This window comes from Balaenoptera acutorostrata, chromosome 5 (genome assembly GCF_949987535.1).
Source record: "Balaenoptera acutorostrata chromosome 5, mBalAcu1.1, whole genome shotgun sequence".
NCBI lineage: Eukaryota > Metazoa > Chordata > Mammalia > Artiodactyla > Balaenopteridae > Balaenoptera > Balaenoptera acutorostrata.
In genome coordinates, this window is record NC_080068.1 from 32,854,897 (window position 1) to 32,876,326 (window position 21,430).

The 21,430-nt window shown below is 34.2% G+C and overlaps 1 protein-coding gene across 4 annotated transcripts in view; it reads right to left on the bottom strand.

Annotated features, from left to right (window-relative positions):
* Positions 1–21,430, bottom strand: part of LRBA (LPS responsive beige-like anchor protein) — a 751,667-nt gene that overhangs the window by 310,983 nt on the left and 419,254 nt on the right. For all 4 annotated transcript variants that reach the window (XM_057546722.1, XM_057546725.1, XM_057546723.1 and 1 more), the window contains exon 38: positions 181–305. In XM_057546722.1, the coding sequence (XP_057402705.1) occupies positions 181–305 (125 nt within the window). The remainder of the gene's footprint in view (positions 1–180; positions 306–21,430) is intronic.

A 21,430-nucleotide genomic window follows, 5' to 3' on the forward strand; every position in this document is an offset into this window, starting at 1 on the left:
ACACCATAATTTAATAGGACCCTACACTAACTATAAAAAATTTAACTTCTGTTTCTGGGGTGAATAACTGTGAAATGTGGCACTGGACCATTTTACAGTACCTTGTAGTAATGAAGTTATGCTCTTCATTACCAAGTACTGTACCTGCTGCTATTGGCAAGGAGTGGTTTATACACTGACCATGTTCCACGGCTGTTTTTAGTGTCGCTTCAGGATGTGTCGATCCTAGAGGGTTACGCACAAATCGTCGCCGGCGCCGCAAGTCATCTTCCCAGTAGTCGAGGCGCCAGAACTCACGAGGACGACTACAATGAAACAGAGAAGCCACATATGTTAGCAATTATCAAACAGCGTGGTAGCACTGAATTTCTGCATAAAGCTCTCCTTGTTTGCTCTGCCTTTTTTTTCCTCCCATTCCTCTTAATTCTCCCTCCACCTCACACTCCCCTTTCTGCAATCTTTAACTTAGGTATGTCCTTGAAAATAACAATATCACCTTCCAGTCTAAGGAACTCCTTTTCCTTTTTCTTGGAAGGTGAAATGAGCACTAAATACATCATTTTGAAATGAATTGCTGACAGTGTGATCAGTTTCCCCACACTCTAGTGGCATGTGCTCTGATTTCAGCCTCATTTCAGCCTCAGCAGGGCACCTTTCTCTGTGGCTGCATTTATAAACCAGAATAGGGAAAAGGCTATTATAAATATGGTATAGCATTACCTATATTAATCAAAGTCTGTCCCCCTTCATTTTTCTTCCTAATTTGTGCCTTTTTGCACAAGGTCAGTAAATCATACCGTGAATTCTTGGTCCAGAAAGTGTTAACTTTAATGAATATCTCAGTTACATGGTTATGCATGTGATAATAAAATATTACTCTGTTTAGATGTGCAGGAATTTAATTAAAATAATCTCTTAAAATATTCATTACATTTAGCCCCTGAGGCTTAGAACAACACAAGAAAATGCATTTCTTTTCCATTTACTGTTTTTAAATAAACCATTCCTATAGAGTGAAACAGCAATCTATATTCAAGCAAATCAGATTGGATTTCTGTTTTATGTAGTCTGTTTTTATATTTAATTAAAAACTACATGCTATATGATGTGCAATAATTGCTGTATCAAAAGCATACTTTTAGAAATGTATTTTTTAAAGGGTTCACACAATTCAAGTTCTACTATATTTTCCCCAATTATGTAGATCTTTTACATGGCAATATATAAATGTCAACTTTCTCTCCTCTAAACTAATCGTGATCTAGCATGTTGAAAAATATTTTCTAAGGAAAATACTAATATGAAGTTTTTCCAGTTACAGTTTAAAAAAAAATCTCCGCAGAATGTATTTATTCACTAAAGGTACACAACATGAAAACCTCTAAGTTTCAATAATGAAATTAAAAATTTCATAATCAAAACTTCTGCAAAAAATGACTAATGCAAAGTAAAATCTCACTTGTATTTCATGAGCTAATAAAATTGTACCTGTCAGCTTTGACAAATTAGTAGCCTTGACCAACTGATAGTCCCAAAATACCTACATAAAAGTTACCCATATTTTGATGTTTTAAAGATGCTACCTTTAAAAATTCAAAATACATGTGTAAATAAGTACTTCGATGATTAAAAATGATCTGATTAATAAAAGCACAGATAACAAATAGTGCATTATTTAAAGAAGATATTTTTAAAAAACAGTAGGAATCCTATGCTCTTTTCTGAGAATGCTGGGGAGACAAGGGAACAGCAAAGATTTCCTTTGTTGATTTTGATCATGCATAAAGAGGAAGAAATATAAAGTAATCTAAATGGCATACAAAAAAGTGTAAGAATTGCAGTCCTCGAAAAGAAAAATTAAAAAACTCTTTTATTCTTCTTTGTTATTTTGCTGTCTACATTTTAAATGAAAACTAGTATTATGATTTCATTTAAATTAAATAAGAAATACATACAGAAGACACATATAAGCAAAAGAAAACAGTTGTTTGAACTCAGTTAATAATATAAAATTCTCCTTAGGTGAGTGGGGGAAAGGCGGTACACAGATGGCTATGTGTATGGCTTTGATAGTCATGAAGCTTGGATAGGCACTTCATCATTCTGCCTACCTACATTTATCTGTTAAAATTATTATCAAATATCAGCCAGGATGCAGTCGTGAATCACAGGCTGCTCCTCGTCTTCAGGGGAATGATACAATGAGGGTCTATTCATCAGTGCGGCAATCGGCACAAGTAATTAGTTCCCTAGACTGAGATCTCCTACAAAGCCTATTTCAGTCAGCATCACAAACATATGACGGTGTAAAGCTAATGAAAGCTGCTAAAATTTGTTAACCTTTTCTGCCATCAATCCTTCTAATATTCTATGCTTCAGTATTATGCAAAGGTGGTAAATTATTAATTTTTCATTCATCCATCCTTCTGAATTCTGAGTCAAATTAAGTGATGTCATTCTTCTTGATAACAACTAAAATTGTAAGAGATGTTAAGCTGCTATTATAAAATTATTACTAAATTAGGTAACAATAGATTCTAGTATAATGCTCGAGAGTGAAGTCAAATCTGATGGTTATTAAAGAATGTGTGTAATAATTTTTGTCATACAGTAGAAAAACCAGAGGAATTATAAAATCAGTCACAAATTTGCCAGAAACTCAAAGATATTATCTATGAGAATAATAATCAAAATTAGGAGGAAACAGAACTATAATATTTATTTTTGTGCTCTTTGACACTAACAAATAATGGCCACAATGGTGACATTTGGCTGAAACAAAAAGCACTGATACATTAGAAACTGAGAAATTGTTCACATAGTAGAAAAAATTTTGAGGTAAGTTTTACTTACCCTAATTATGTACTTCTGCCTTCAAATTTGAATGTTCTACCCAAAATATTAAAAAGATACCATCCAAATAAAACAAAGAAATCTATACCTAACCATGATAATCTTTACACCCCCCCGAAACTACATCTCAGACTATCTTCTCATGACAAGTAGTCTACCTCCTGTTACAACAACTTAAAATAGTCTCAAGACAAAGCAAAATCACTCATTTCAGATCACAGATCTAGAACGGATTACAAAAATCAACTAGAGAAAACAACAATTTCAATACACTTTTGAAAGTCTCTCCAGGTGATGTAGAATACAAACCTTCAAGGAATTTACTCAAAATGGAAGAGTTATTAACCTCATTTGAAAAAAACAGCATTTATCATCCAATTTCTTATGGTTAGAGTAATACATGTTCTTTGAAAAAAAAAGGCATACTCATTATTTTCAGATGAAGATAATTACTATCATGTTTAAAGTCATTTACATAGAAAGAGACTAGGACCTAAAAATTCACTGTTTTCTCCCAACTCTGCTCCTTCCAACAACATACAGTCTCAGTATAAAGCTCTATCACCAAGAAAATGAGTCACAATTTGTGAACAGTATTGGAAAGGGGAATGTGTAGGTTTCAATCATCAACTTACTATAAGTTTTGATTATTCACATAAAGATTTCACTCTTATTTAGGAAATACTGCCACCCCCTCTCCAAAAGCCCCTTCTAGGGGAAAAAGGATACGAAATTGGAAAATTTGTGAAATCAATCCAACACTCTTCTCTTAAGTTTATGAATTAACTAAATAAGTTATTATATATTTTTGGAGTTATCACCATGGTATGGCTAGAAAAATTTAAAAGACTCCATGTATTCAGAAACAGATTCTTGACTGAATACATGCATGGATAAGATGAGAAATCACTTATTCTGAGACCTTAGAAATATATATCTAGATCACTATATACCTATACCTCTATATATCTGTATCTATCAAAAAAATTACATTAGTACTACATTATGCCACATTCACAAACTTCATCTATATCCATTTCTACTAATAATTAAGACTAAGATCCCCAAAACTTTTGAAATTCAGGATGTAAGCCTAGGCTCTGTTAGGTCTGGAAATAAAGCCTTCTCTATAAAAGGTCTAGTAGTTAGGTCCCCTGTTAGTATACAAGCTCCAAGTACTAAAACCTTTGACTAACAGGAATATATTTGTCTTTGAAAAGTTGAGGATGACACTGAAATTAAATGCTCTAACTTTTCTTTCTAATTATTTCTCTCCCTTTCTTTGGCCTAATTTCAAAGTCTAAGATTAAAATGACAATATAGATCTAATTGTCTATTTCAAAGTCTAAGCATAAATCATCTAATTATCTATCCACTTTTTAAAAAACCTTCACATTTATGTGTTTGTACACATAAAACTTTAACATATTGCTATAATCTACATAAAATAATATAAAACAATGCCATTTTTATTTACAGAATATGTCTTTCTGTTCCACAAGAACAAAATCAGATAGATTGTTGAAATAAATCTTAGAAGGAAATACAACTCAAGCATCAATAGATAGGCTATTTGTTCTCCTCCTGGGCCCACTCTGGTCAGTGATTTGATCTAGTAAAACAAATGAATAAGAATGAGCCAAAAGACAATCAGTTGGAAAAGGAAGAAATATTAAAACAGAGAATCAGTAAGTAAGGGATGACCCACAGTTTCCTCTAACAGTTGAACGGTTCAAATAATATATTATTTTCCACATGTAAATTATAAGACTTTTTAAAGTTCAGTTTTCCTCAGAGAAAGTATGGCAATCTAATCAGCCTATTAACAGTGTTGAATGGATGGATATTGAATTAGACTCCTAAAATACTTTCTAATCATAATGATTGACTCTGCCTTGAGTCAGCGGCTAGGGATACAAGGATTATTAAGATATTGTCTCCGACCTCGGGAGAAGACAGATGTGAAAATAAATAAGAATTCAAAAAAATGTGTAACACAGCGGAGCTCTACTATATGGCCATTAAACTGCACAACTAGAAGGAGCATTGTCCACATCAAAATTTGTGTAAATGGCACTCCTGGAGTCGTGCAATGCTCATTTTGCACTGCTGCATAAGCACCCTAGGAGAATGATTCGGTGCTCTGAGAACACCTTATCTTCTCCCCTCTCTTTTCTTTGCTCAGGCTCCTTTTTTCTCTCCTCGAGCTAAATCTAATCTTCAGAATAGGGAACAGAACAAGGCTCTTCAGATGTTATCAGTAGCAGTCACACAGTTCGTATTTCCCTGATGTAGGAAAAGGTGTTCAGACCACAAATAGGTATGGTTGTCAAAAAACAAGCAAAATTTAATATGCAGAATAAAATAATTGAGAACAAAAGAGAAATATTAACATTTATTTCACTGAAGTCGTTAAATTCATATTACTTTATCAAGGTATATTATGTTTTACTATCATTCTATTAAAGTAGAACAATGTTAATTACTGAAATGAATAGTAGCTATATAAATATTCTAATTATTACATAATCTAAATGCATTGACACATTATTCAAATTAGTCAGATATATGCATGCTTGTCATCCCTTTGGATTTAGTGTTATTTTAATGTAATTTGGATCTACATCAATAAAAGAACTGTTAGTTTTAAAAACTAGCAATTCTTTTAAAATAAAAGAATTGCTAGTCACAATTCAAGTATATTAGAAAAATTTCCTATATTCCAGCTTTCCTATTTTCTTGTGACAATACCTGATAAATCTTGATGACCTTAAGAGAAGTCAGTAATAAATTCTTCTGGCCAGAAAAAAGTTCTAAATCCTAGAAAATTTTAGTATTCATATTTTGTTCTTAAATTTGTATATACTACCTGTTTTTCTAACTCCTATATCTGGCTACCTTCTGTTTCTATAGTTTTAGATTAAAAATTAATGCTAGACATTAGCTACAACTTAAATAAATGGTAACCTCTAAAAGAAGTACAGTAAACATTTTCAGTGCACTGTCAGCTAGAAGATAAAAGTGCTTAAGTTCTAGAAGGGTTTCACTTTCTGCATAAATCTTGGTGAAATAATGTGCAGGTACTATTGGATATCGTACAATATAAAAGAATGCTTTATCTCACAAACTGAAATCTATTGTGCCTTCATGCAGATAGATAGAAAGAATATTAACTAAAACCTCTGTTTACCAAGTACCAACTATAAATCAAATGCAGGTGATCTATGCACTGTGCTGTCTTAATGAAAAAAAAGAAGCAAAAAGGAAAAAGATCCTTCAGTTGTATGGAATCCAGCAGATGGGACATCTTCCAAAGCAGAATCCTTTCTTTATTGAGGCCTGACATAGAGAGTTTATATTACACTGAGTCAGTAAGAGCATCGTATATATTATTTAATTATGTAAAATTACATTTTATGTAGTTATGAACTTCTGCAATGGTACTATTCAGTGTATTTCTCTATTTGCTTTAAGAGATAACTAGTGACCCATCTTCATTCAATTAGTTATTACTTTTGATATTTTTTAAAAATATAATTTTGCTACAAAGTCAATTATTCAAGAAATAATCCCAAGGTTTTCCTGGCTGTTGTTAGCCTGTTAACCATTTATTTATTCACTTAGCATTTTTACCAGGAGTAAGTTACGAGAAAATAAAAATCTAGTGTTAATTGTACTACCAGTTAAAACTCTAACAATAGAAAACTGAAAGAAAAATTAAAATAAATGATATTGTTGGATTCAAGAAGCCCTAAAACTCACCTCAGTAGCCACTCCATTTGCACAAAACTGTTCTACCTTCCCCAAAAATCTAATTTAAAAAATAATTCACCAAACATCAGTTGAATGCCAACTATGTACCAGATCTTGGTACATACAAATAAACTATGCTAGGTTCAGCCTAAAATTTGTTTTATATTATAATCAGGATAAGAAAATTATCAAATATCCATAATAATACAACTTTAAAGTAGACAGCATTTACTGCATTAGGCTATTGTGTGCTAGACATCATGCTCTTTTATACACATTATCACCAAGCTTCACAACAACCCTGCCATGATTTAATACTGATATTTTCATTTTAAAGATGAAGAAACTAAGTCTTATCCATCAGTAGTAAATAATAAGAGTCTATGGACTTCAAAGCCAGTGAGCTTTTCACATGCCATTTCCTCTAGAAACTCTTTTGGATACTCTTATAGCTATGATGAAAGTCCTAATTAACCCTGCCTGGGAGGACTGAAGATTTCATTAAGCTTTCAGTGAGCGCCTATTTTGTAAGTTCCTTGAGGACAAGAGTTTGTGTCTGTGTAATTCACTGACCAAGAAGCACAGTAACTGAAACAAAGCAGGAACTTAATAAATAATCAATTAAAGAATGAACAAGATGACTTTTTAAAAGAAACTTAAATGATAAACAGCAGTCTGCTGGGCAAAATGGAAAAGGCATTACAAGCAGAAGAAATAGCAAAGGCATGGAGACCTAAAAAGGTACTTCTATCTAAGGGAGTTTGGGTAAGAAAGATCATTTCAAGGCAGCCTCAGAGTGGCAAAAGCTAAGGTAGGAAACACAGGTTTAGAATCAAGATTTCAAAAGTCACTGTATAGTTAACTAAAGTAGTTACCTTTAGACCTTATAGTCAACAGAGAGACAACCAAACTTTCTTAATACAGGATTATTTATGATCAGCCTTGTATGTTACATGGCAGCAATATAAAATAAGGCAGTGGGGATGGAGTGTAGAGGCTAAGATTTCAGAGACATATCTGAAGTGGAATAGATAAGATTTGATGAGACATTCAACATGGGAAGTGAGGAAAAGAGGAGATAATGAGAATAAAATTGAGGTTTGTGACAAAACAGGGCAATGAGGGGAAAAAGATGCTATTTAATGAAAATGATGCAGGTGAAGTAGACATGGTTGGGGAGAATAACCATGTCATGGATACCTAATAATGTCTAGGTAGGTATGTCTAATAAATAAGCAATATAACTTGGGAACTCAGAAAAGCAGCCTGGGCTAGAGATATAAAATTGGGAGACTGATTAGCCTTGGAAGTCAATGGATTCAGGTATTTGTCGAACAAAAATTTATTGAGTGTTTACTATTAGCTAGGTATTGTGCTAGATCCAGAGAAAACTATATTGAAAGGACAGGAAAAAGTAAAAATGAAATCTGGGAAATTCCAGTATTCAAAAAATTGCAAAAGAGGAAAGAAATAAATAGGGAAGGAAGTAATTGCCTCTCACAATCAATAAGACAGTAGAAGAACCAAAATAGAATGGTGCCAAAAAAGACAAAGAAGCAAAGACTCTTCAAAGCAGTGAGTGGCCGGCGACATTTAATTCTGCATAAAAATGTCGAGAAGGATAAGAATGGAGAGAAGCTTTTGATTGTTTTTGTGTTTTAAACAGTTTTATGACATATAATTTTTATACCATAAAGTTCACCTGTTTAAGTGTACAGTTCAATGGTTTTTAACATATGTACAGAGTTGTGCAACCATCACCATAATCTAATTTTAAAATATGTTTGTTTCCCCCCAAAGAAATCCCATATCCACTCCCAGTCAGCCCATATTCCCCGTTCCTTGGGTATGGATATGTACAGGATTTCACAGTATACAGGTTAGAAGGTAGGTGAATGTGTTTGCTTTGGCCTGGAGCTTCTGAAGTTTGGACCAGTCTTAAAACAAGTCAAATTGTAAGTGACTGATTAAAGGCATTTTTTATTAGTCTTGGAACTTTCTGGAGAGCCTAAGGACTATGAGAATGCATTTTTTCTTTAACATTTCCAATATCTCTATCTCCAATACCAAAGAACTGAGTCTAATTTATCTTTTAAGGGAGATTCTTTAAAATCAAATTTATAACTAATTCATAGTATAAAATATACAGCAGCTAAAGTTTCAAAGTAATTTATATTAAAAACCACTAGTCTTTAAAATCTCTGGATATAATATAAAAATATTTTGGCTTCATTTCTTTTAAAGTAAAGATAATCACCTTAGCTGTACCATGTACTAGATCTATGACCTGCATAAATCATTTATCATCTTTGGGCCTCCATTGCTTTAATAAAATAACTGTAATTTGTTCAGTTACAAAAGGGCTGTTGTGAGGAATCAAATGAAATGAAGTCTATGAAATTGCTTTAACAACAGAAAAATGCTATGTAAATATAAGGCATTATTTTCAGTTAATAATGAAATTAAGTGTTTGGATGCTTCTAGATGCCATTTACTTTGATAAAACATGTGCTTAAAGCGATATCACCAGTGACTTCAAACGTGATTCAAAAAAAAAAAAAAAAAAGATTAAAAGCCCTTTAACAGCCCCTGGCAATGATTAGCTTCTATAGATTTACCTATTCTGGATATTTTACATAAATGGAATCATACAGTATGTAGAGTTTTCTGACTGGCTTCTTTCACTTCACGTAATGTTTTTGAGGTCTATCCATGTTGTAGCATGTAACAGTACTTCATTCCTTTTTATTGCTGAAAAATATTTCACTGTATTGATATACAAATGACCCTTGACAACACGGGTTGGGACTACGTGAGTCACTTGTATGCTGACTTTTTCAATAAATATATCGCTAAACAATTTCGCGGTTGGTTGAATCCGTGGATGCTGACCCAGTGATGTGGAAGTGGACTATGGGACTTGAGCATCTTTGGATTCTGGTATCCAGCACAGGTCCTGGAACCAAGCCCTATGAATAGCAAGGGATGACTGTACATGGGTTTTCAACTTAAGGGAGGGTGGTGTCAGCGCTCCTAACCCCCTCAAGCTCAAGGGTCGCATTTTGTTTATCCATTCATCAGTTCATGGACATTTGAAGTGTTTCCCTTTAGGGGGATCTCTGGGTTTTATGATTACAAAATTTAAGTACTCAGTTACTCATCTAACAGTCAATCCTCTCCCTTTTCCTTAGAATTGCAATTTTCCTAATTACTCTTTCCTAAGAATTACAATTTTATAATATTGTAATATCTATCACTTCTTACATGGATGGTTCAATGACTTATAGAAAGCTGACTCTAAGCCAATTATGATAATTCCGTCATTCTTCCAGTGATTGGTTCCAGAATCTAGCTTTAAGCCAAATATTGCTTAAATTTCCTGGCAATCATTTTTTCACCAATCTGAAATGCAAAACTTCTATTCAGTAGTTGGGACAGTAATTCTGCCTTTCTCCTGATTGACTGGAACAAGGAAATATTAGACTCAGCTGCTGGCGGCTATAATACAACCATAAAGAAGCCAGACTGGGGAAAAGTTTACACATCCAGGGACACAAAACTGAAAGAACTACAGAAAAATGGAGCTGAGGACCTGCCCCAACACCTTTACATACCCACCCTGCTTATTCTGAATGATAATACACTTCTTCACAGTTTAAGTGAGGAAGTTCACTTCGGTTAGAGTCAGGTTTTCTTGCCTTTGAAACCATTTAACAGATATAAAGATTACTGGTGATGCCATTAGCCATTTGATTACCATTGTGAAAGAAAACTAGACAGTAATGAACTCATGCTTTGGTGGAGACAGTTAATACTGACTTTGTTTTAAAAATTTTGGGCAATGAAAGGAATGAGGGAGATATGATGGTAATTTAAAGAGGGTAAAGAACAGACTTCAGCATATGTGCAGGTGGAAAAGACAAAGTCTAAAGGGGGGGAGGAGGGAAGGAACAAATTTTAGAAAGAGATAAGAGGTACGATCCGATCCTGTGAAAAGAGCATGATTACTTTGGAAGTAAACAAAGTCACTTCCTTGTCTGTGGCAAGATGGAAAGCTGTAAGGTTCTGCATTTTAATAAATAAGTTTAGGGTTAAAGAGAAGAAAAACTGAAGGCCTGATTTTGGTCTGAGTATTTCTATTTCCGTTATTAAATAGTACGGTTTCGATTAAAGAATAGAATAGAGGGGTAAAATTCAGAAAAGTTGTCTTGGGGAATATGAAAGAAAGCTGACTATAGGAAAGGTTAAGGATGACTTAAGTAGTTAGGAAGGTCTAGCAGAGACTGGAAACCATTCGTCTATAGTGGCACTAATCTGTACAACTGTGATCCTCCCCACCCCCAGCTATACTCAGCAACCTAACAGCAGGAGTAAAAAGAGCACTTGGCTAAATTCACTCAAGATTTAGGACTAATTTGGCTGCCAGGCCAAAATAAGGAAGGTAAAGGAAAATGAGTAAGAAAACGGTGAGAATGTCTGGGATGGCTAAGGATGATAAATGCATGATCTTTCTGGACCTCAATAAAATAAAAAATTAAATGTAAGCTTTATTATACATTGATTCATTGGGAAACCAAATTTAACTTGTTTTCCAAGTCACTGATATGATAATTTGGTTTCCCAATTAATTAATCAATGTTATGTTTAATCAATGTATCTAGTCCTTCTATTTGATGCTGTTATGAATTTTCAATTTGTATTAAAACATGCCTAGAATGAAAGAATGGAGGCTTAAGCTGTATTTGGAGACTGTCTTCAGTCTTCAAGCTTCAGGATCATGGTAGTAAATAGTCACAGGGCTGGACAATGTGCACACAGAGAACAATCTGAAGCCTCAGGAAGATAGGACCTCACTCTCTTGAGAAATATATTACATTATGCTCCTGGAAAGGGGATGGGAACTAAAATTTACTGATTGCCAATAACGTATCAGGCACTATACTAAGTATTTTACATGCGATCTCATTTAATTCTCAAAACAACCCTATAAATTAGAAATATAATCCCAAATTAACAGGTGCAGAATTGAGACTCAGAAGTCAAGTAATTTAGCTACCAAGAAACATAGATAGACCTCATATCTGTGACTCTCCATTACCGAAGGATTTTGGTAATGCTACTTCCGTGATATTTTAGGTAAGATATTCATACTAGTCCCATAAATATATTCATTATGACAGTTTATTGTACTGGTATGAGTTTTAACATCCCTTTTATAAAATGACAGATTAGAATGGGACCTAATTTTTTAATAAATTATATGACAAACTATTAGCACACATTCCAATAAAGAACAATTACAAAATATGTAATTTTTCCAGCATTAGCATCACCCAAAATTGAAATAGCAAGGCTACTAGATTGGTAGGTAGGGGAAGGGGTTATAAAGCTCTTTTGCTCTTTATTAGATAAGTAAAATTAAAGTAAATACTAAGTATTGTGTAGTGCAGGTCAGCATTCGTAACTGAAAAGTCTGGAAGCTATTAATATTCATTGACTGTTTCTAGTAACTCCTATCCCTTGCCCCAAATGTAGAAAAAGTACATGGTTTATAAGCATATACAGTATATGAGCCCAATCTCATAGCAAAGAACACTGCTTTGGCACTGAGGACATCCATTTCTCTCAAACTCGGGCCCTATATCACATTTTTGTTGTTGTTCTTAAGATAGTTTACAAGTTATAGGGAGAGAAGGAAAATGCAAAGAAATATCAGCCTCCATTGTATGGCATTGATATCTTTAAATAAATAATTTAAAGGCTGAAATGCATCAGCAACCCAGCATAATCCAACACTTCCTGCCTTTAATCCAAAACTCTCAGGGAAATACTGGTAAAAGCAAACAACTGATTTTAACTAGCATAAAAGAAAAAATATATATACTGTGCTTTGCAAGCTAGATAAATTAGCAAAAAGTATGTGCTCCTTATCCACAGGGGAGAATGGGCTTATTATGTTACACTTCCAGGTTTTTAAGACAGTTGGAAGCCAGTTCTTTCAATAGTTGCTGTCATCTCCTAGAAACTTTCTAGTACTTTCAATTTTGAAGCAATTATTCACATTCGGAAGTGATTTATTTTCCCCTCTTTCTTTACTGCATCTCATTTTTTTCTGGCTCTTAATAACCGGTTCTGCTTTGGCTTAATTATATTCATTTACAAATATTTTTTTGAATGTCTACTACTATTTGGAAAGCACTGGTTGAGGTGCTATAAGGTATACTCATATGAGGAAAACAGAGTCTCTAATCTCAAAGCACTTACAATCTAATAAATGGGATAAAATAAGCAAACAAAGAATTATATGGCATAAGATCCACACCATAAGAAAAGTAAAAATCCAGAGCTTTGGAAATTCAGAAAAAGGAGTAAGTGATCACATATGTTTTAAAGGGATCAGGAAATACTTTAAGGAGCAAGAGATTTTTGAGAAAGATCCTTAAGAAGGGGTCAAGTTTCAACTGATATACAAGGAAGAAGATGGCACTGTAGGCTTTTAAGAGAGCATAAGCAAAAGTACAGAGGTCAGAAAATTAAGCAATCTTATTTGGTTGGTCCCAGTAGGAAATAAGGTATAAAAGAAAGGTTGGGGCCTGGCCATACTGTAAAGGACTAGGGATGAAAAACTAATGAGTTTATATTTCACTCATTCACTCACCTACTTAGTCAACAAACAGTTACTGAGCACCAATGATGCACGAGGATCTGTCAGCTACTGGAGATTTAAAGAGTCATTTGGTGATAGAGTCATTATCCTCAAGGACCTCACTGTCCAAAGGAAGAAACAGATATATGAAGAGAAATTTTTAATATATTCAAAACATTCCTTGAAAACACAATGGAGGGGCAGTATCCAAAGTAACAGAAGGCTACTTGGAAGGCCATAACATGCAAATTGAGTCTAAGAGTTAACAGATGCTAACCAGGAGAATAAGAAAAGGAAAAGCATTCTTCCTGAAGGAATAGCATTAGCAAAGCCAAATAAGTAAGAAATAATTAGATATATGCCAAAGTTAAGTGTTTCCAGAACTTCTGGAGGGTATAAGGCAAGAAGTGGCCAAAGAAGAGGCTACAGAAATAGGCTGAAGCCAGATCATGGAGAATCATCTGAGAAGTCCAACTCCTGGACTATGTGTGAATTTTTTTTTTTTTCAGGCCTAACCACAGACAATTACAAAGACTTTAACCTGCCAGGCATCTTTGGGGAAAGCTGCCCTTCCCCTCAGATCAGACTTGGTGTATAGCCAGTGCATTGCAGTCTCTGAACAAAGTTACAGACAGGGACTCAGACTCCACTGGCCAGTCATGCTCTTTACTTGCTTGCATTCCTAGACTCTGCACCTTCATCCCTAGGTTTCTTTATCTGAAGCTTTGGCACTGGTCCTCTTCAGGTGCCTTTGGTGAGGCCTTCTTACTAGAGGAGAAAGGGGAAATCGTGAAGACACTTTTCCCCACTCTCACTCAGTCCACTTGAGCCCTTCCCCTTTGCCTCCTTCCAAACTCAAGAGTCCATAAAACTGCTGGAGTGTTTTGTTCAGGACTCCCTCAGCTGTGAGATCACCCCCATTTCTACACTAATCTAAACCAATCCACGCTGATTCATCTGACTGTCCCCTGGTTCAATATTCCAGGAGGAAAATGGAACAAGGGGAGTCCTGCAGTTTTAAACTCTTGCTTATTTCACTGCAGTTAAGTAATTAAAGGCTTAACTCTTTCATTTTGGTTTGTCACTTTAATCAGCTACCCTGACACCTTTTAGCTCAACAATCTTTCCCAGCTAGGTTAGCTCCTGACACCAGCCATGTCATACTAAGGAGTTTGGGTTTTATCCTGCAGCAATGGGGAAATACTGAATGAGTTTTAAGTGGCTATTGTGACTGCAGAACAATAACTCTGGAAATATACAAAAATTAGATTAGAGGGAAAAAAATATCTGAAATAAGGACACAAGTAAGTATATTATTGAAATAATGTAAACAAGATGAGGGTCTTCATCATTAATTTTTAAATTTCTTATTTTTCTGATTTAGCCTATTAATGTGTTATTGAAATTTGCCTAAAGTTCTCTGAGATACAGTGTAGGCAACAAATGAATAACACATAAAAGAAAATTTCAAGGATACAAGGCAGTTTGTTCAAAATAAAATGGGTTCCAAAACATATGATGTAAAAAGCTAATTAATGTTACATGGAGTAACAGAGGCCTAGAACTAAACTACACATCGAAGTCCTGAAGCTAAGAGAAGAAATGGGTAAAGAGCATAGGAATGGTCCAGTAGATGCTACATCAGCTCAGCCCAGAAATGACATACACATCCTCTACTCACATTCCACGGGTCTTACCAAATCAAATGATTCCACATGGGAAATGGGGTCACTGGCCGGGTAGCCATTTCCCAGCAAAAACCTACACGTGAAAGACAGCATGAAACCATGATGATCAGCTAGCCATATCTGCCACAGAGGACAAGAAGTGCCACAGGAAAAATGAAACACGAAAGAGGAACAGAAAATACCAAGAAGGGAGCAGGGGACATGTTTATATCTTAAATAGGATGATTAGGGAAGGATTTCAAGAGAAAGTAACATTTGAGCAAAGACCTGAAGGAGGTGAAAGCACCAGTTATGCATATGGAAGAAAATTTCAGGCAAGGACAACACTAAATCCAAAGGCCCTGAGGTAAACACAATTAAGATAATGAATTGCAAGGAGGCCATTTTGAATGGATGAAGAGTCTCAGTATAAGTAGAGATCAAACAGTTACTTTGAGGATGAGGAGAACATTAGAATATTTTAGGCAGAGAAGAAACATGATCTGCCACGTTTTAAGGTGATCACTCTGGCTGCTGCAAGAGCATTGGTATACATGGGAGGGTGATCGTAGAAACAGGAAGTCCAGTTTATAGACTTCTGTAACAATCCAGAAGCTGGTTATGTCTGGGAACAAGAGGAAGCAATGGAAACGGTAAAAAGTCACTGAATTCTGAACATATTTTGAAGGTTTAGTCATCAAAAGAACATGCTAACAAATCATATATGGGGTATGAGAGGAGAGGAGGCCATAGTTTTTTACCTGAGAAGCTGGAGGAATAGAATTAACAAAAATGGAAGAGAATGTGAGAATAGGTTTTGGTGAGTGATTCTTTTTTTTTTTTTTTTTTTTTGGCTGCACAGCTTGCAGGATCTTAGTTCCCTGACCAGGGATCAAACCCGTGCCCCCTGCACTGGAAACATGGAGTCCTAACCACTGGACTGGCAGGGAATTCCCGAGAATAGGTTTTGATAAGGAAGGTCAGGAATTTGGATTTAACATGTTATGTGTGAGGTATCTATTAGAAATCTGTGGCAGAAAAGGATTAACTCTTCACAAAACCCATTCCCCTCTTCTATCTAGGCACACAACTAGACCACTTTTCCCAATCTCGTTTGCAATTAAGTGTGGCCATATGACTGAGCTCTAGACAGTGAAGTGTGAGCAGAAGTGATACGAGCCACTTCCAAGCCTGGTCTATAAAACGTTTCTATACACAATCGTCCATGCTTCTTCCACTGGTTTGAGGCAGATAAATTTGGCAATCTTAGAAACCAAGAACTAAAGATAATAGAGCTATAAGATGGAATAAATCACCTAACAGAAACATCTAATTTGTATGTACTTTATATGAAAAAGAAATAAAGTTCTATTATGGTTAGCCACTGAATGAGATTCTGGGATTTATTTTTTTAAAGCAGCTTGTATTGCACAAGCAATACAGATATCTAAACAGAGATGTTGAGTAGACAATATATGAGTGTGGAATTCAAAGGAAAGCACCTGTCAGGATATATACTGTGGGAGTCACTAATTTATCATGTTTATATAATACAGGTGTGGACTGACTGAAACCTTAAAGTGAGTAGAGCCAAAGAAGGAAAAAGTAGTATGCCGAAGACTAAGGCCTGAGTAACCCCAATAATAAAGAAGTTGAAAAGATGAGAAACAAGCAAGGAACTCTGAGTAGCGGCCATTTGCAGGAGGAAAATCAGAAGAATATGGTGTTGCAGACACCAAATAGAAAAAGTATTTCAAGGAGGAGGCAGTTACCAGCCATATCAAAGGGTATCCATAAGTCAAGGAAGATGAAGGTTGAGAATTTACTGTTTAATTTAGCAATATGGATCTCACTGGTGACCTTGAAAAGTGCAGCTTCCATAGAATGGGAAAACACAAGCCTGAGTGAAGTGAGTTCCAGAGAGAAATGAGAGAAGAGAAACTCAGCAAGTAGAAACAAATCTTGCAGAGTTCTTTAACTGTAGCAAAGAAGCCATTTACATTCTATACTGTACACAGTACATTATACTGTACACAGTACATTTGTGGGAAAAACACCATGAATACAAACAGTCCTATCAAATAACACTATATAAATGTCATGGAATTTTGCAACATGAGGAGATTCTACTAGACCTGGACATTTCAGTAGAATACCCTAGGTATGGATAAGTATAATTTGAAAAGACAAAAGGTCCAAATCACAAAGGCTGCATAGACATCTAAGGCTTCATTCACGCTCAGTTCATTAATCTTCAGAGGCAAGGATTTTAGGGCACTGTGTTTGCAAGTTTGTTAACTAGGGCTTGATATGAAAGTAACAATATTGATATGAAAGTAACAATATTCAACTTTGAATAGGAAGAGAAAGATTAAGAGAAAATGGTTCTTAAAAATTCATTAATTAGAGCTGAAATAGCTCCAATAGGCGACATTACTATCTCTATTAATTTCAATAACTAAAATATGGACTATCTCAAAAAAACCCACAAAGAATCAAATAAGTTTTAATAATAAGACATCGAATCCTATATAATTACATTATTAATACAGATTGAGAAGAAAGGCTATAAATTGAAGAAAAGTAGAATTTTGTACATTTAAAATGAATAACAAACAGCACTACCAACCTGGACAACTTAATGTCTGTGTCAGAGGTTTTATACATTCTAATTGGCGGTATATATATAGAGAGAGAGATGCTACACATCCATTTTGTTCTAAAAGTTCTTTAGTATAGCGACTAAACCTCTTAATCGTATTAGGACACTACCACATTAAAATGCACTGGCACAGGAATAGAAAAATCAATGAAACAAAAGACATTTCTGAAACTCAAGGATATAAAATAATTTAGTATAGCATATCATTAGAGTAAAATATTTCAGATCAGTGAGAAAAGAAAAGATTGTTAAATAAATGATTTTGACTATTAATGTTATGAGTTATCATATTAATACATTTTGAATAAATACTGCTTGGACACCAAAAATAATTAAATAAATAAATTAAGTAAAACAAAATAAAATAAAATGCACTGGCACTGTTAGAAGGTTCTCCACTGAGAGTTTATATTCTTGCCTTTAAACCCATATAATCAGCTTTCGCAAATCACTGTAGTTAAAACTTTACTTTTTATTATACTGCATTCATTTGGTTATTCGTGCTGGACTAGAGATACAGCATGGGAAAAAAAGAAGAAAAAGCAAACAAAGACCCTATTCTCATATCATTTATGCACTTGTCAATCTGAATGACTGTATCCCAAAAAAAGATCTTGCCACATTTTTTAGTAAATGAGGATGCATGCTAACAAAAATATAATGAAAGGTAGAAATGTTCCAAATGGTTCAAGAGATTCCATTAACCTTGTTTTCACTAGGAAATAGGAAAATTAAATTATTTGAGTTGTGGCTCTTCCCTTTCAACTTCCAATATTTGGGAAAGTGACTAATTAAAAAAGAAAAAAAGATAAGAGTTAAAAGCTATAAGCCCCTAAGTTTAAAATAAATTTATATAAAAGAAATTAGTTGCATCTTCTCAATAACAAACCAATTTTTTCAGTCCTACTCTCCTCAAATAGCAATAAGCTATGCTGATTAAACTCCTTTTGTTATGTCCTATTCAGCTTATTAGTTTTACTTCAAATATGGAGAAAAGCCTCCTAGTCAGCTATAGCATTTTCTTTGGTCACAGAAGTATTAAAAATACTGTTTATTTCAATCATGTAGTAAATTCACAACAAACATGACATATATCCCAAGCCAGCAGTCTAAATCAAAAACCAATTAAGTATCTACCTAAAATCCACTAAAATCAATAAAATAATCATATTAGAGACTAACACCAAGAATAACCTATATGTTTTCATCTCCTGGAAAAATAAATGCAATGGTACCTGTAAAAAAAATGCATTTCATTTTAAAAGAGAAAGCATTATTTCTAAATTTTATAAAATTATTATCAATCCAAGTTGAAAAAGAAAAAAAAAATCACAGAGAGGTAGATGTCTAAATACCTCATGGTTTCATTTTACACTTCTCATATCAGGGTGAAGCCTTAAAAGTAATTCAAACGGAAAATGAAAGTATTTTACTCAGAAGATAGAGTCCATATGTTTTTCAACCTGGAAACCCATTGGGAAAAAGACTTGAGTTTTTTAAAACTGAATTTTGACAATTGGAAGCTGATGTGACTTTTTTTTCTCTCCAGGAAGATTTGAATCATTCTCAAGGGGAAAGAAATAGATCTTTATCAAGTATAGCAAAGCTTAACACCTGTTTAACTCCAATTACTTAGAAAAAATTTAGTGAGTCTTCAGCATCTCATAATGAGGGCTTACAATAAACACTTATTCCTAAGTGTAAGATATTTTTTACAAGCTTAGCACAATAAGTCATACCTATATATTTGAGTGTGTTTATACTGCAATTTCTATACTTTTTAACTTTTTCAATGAGTCTATTTCTTATTGATATACATATTCAAACATAATTGTATCTTTTTGTTAGGATTGTAACAGTAGGTTGTAATCAACTACATGTACATCTGCAATACAATTAGGCTATAAGGGGGCAGGGTCTATTTTTTTTTTCATTATGTATGAATACTCAGCTTCTACCACAATGCATCTAGTACACACTTTAAAAAGTCCACCAAGAAGATAAACATGTAATTTCTTTATCCTAATCATTCTTTCCTAAACCTAAAATGAAGTTTATATATTCAAAGTTAAATGATTCTACTCTCGAAATCAAGGTAAAAATGAGCTACAATTTTTAAAGGAGCCTCAATTTTATACAATACAGCACAAATTGGATAACTTGTGCTCCACTACTAATGCATACAATTCCTAATTTAACGTAATTTAACTTTAAAAAAATTACTGTGTATCTATTAGTGAAAGGCGATTTGCTAAGACATACTGACATATGTTTGAATGTCCACATTAAAAACAGTCAAGTTTTCATTAATGTAAAAAAAATTATATCAGACTTAAAGAAAGAAACTGAGACAGTATACTTCTAAAAAAACACATATTTGTTTTGCTTTTTCTCTGAAGGAATTTAACTTTACTCTGTTTGTTAAAGCTACCCAAAAGCAACCTCTTATGTATCGGCTCCTTCCCCTCCAACTTCTTTCTCTACTTTGGATAAAAATACAATCTAACAAAAGGAAGAAAAAGGCAAAGGATTTTAAAGAACAACAACTCTCAGGAAAAGCGACTGAAAAAACATTGCATGAAAATGGAAATTACTGCCGTAAGTGGTCTCCAAATATATGCTTTGAAAGATGTTACTTTATGGTGATTCAAACGCTCTTCTTACACTTGACCTCTTTGATTATTAAAACTGCTATTTAAAAAAATTTTTCCAAGTTCACTTGTGAAAAACTGTGGGCTTTCTAACTACCTTTTTCTTCATTCCTTAGCAAATTTTACATATTCTAGGTTGTTTCCATACATATGTTAAAAAAACACAGTTTAATTATGTCACTCTGTAATACTACTGTAAAAGCAAGATGGTGTGTGAAGAACAGTACCAGATGGAGAGAAAAAATATCTAGGTTCTAGTTCTAACTTCATAATTAATTAGCTGTTGGATCCTGAGCAAACCTGTTTAATCTATTTGGGCCTCAGTCTCCTCTTCTATAAAATAAGAGGGTTGAATTTAATAATCTCTTAAGTCTCTACCATCCTCAGAATGCTGTTATTTTGTTATTATACTTTAAAAAATATATTCTACTCTTAGAGTACTCCAGACACCCCTCTCTGTGAATGCTCAAAATCTTATTATTCCAGTTCCTCAGAAATCTCAAAGAATGTTGTTTAAGGGCAAGGAAATTCCTGTAATTAATTATTTTACTTCCTTATAATCACATATTTCTCTTGGGAGTAGGGAGGGCAGAAAGCAATAAAATATGTCTATTTGTGCAGTTGTAATAAGTCTTAGCTTTTACTGAGGGAAATGCTGCGTCTTTTTCATCCATGAAAAGGAGGTCTAGCATAGATGAACACTCCTAGATGGAAACCAAGAACACTGGGATGAACTTTTTCTTTCCCCTTGCCACCCAAGACTGTAGGACATACAGTAAATGAAGAAGTAAGGGTAAATTAAACTTTGGTAAGCATATTGGGAAGGAAGTGGTAGCATTTTATTTTTCTTCACCCTGTTGAACGCCACAGGCTAGAAGGACACTGAAGTTGAGGGATGAGGTAACAAGTTTACCTTGTTTTATAATGCAATGTCCATTGTACTGAATAGTTAGATAGGCACTTGAGACGTATACTTAGTACATGAAAATAAGTATATAACCAATAAAGGAGAAATTAGGAATTCCTAAAACAGAGAAAGCTGATAGGATCAAACCCAGACAACGCAGAAGAGGAGTCCTCTGAAGGAGAAACAGGGAGAGCTACGGTCTAAGGCAACAAATACAAGCAGTGGGTAGAGATGGTCACCTAAGACGATCTTTAGGCTGATTTCACCTCTCTCCTCCCACTACTTCTTTGG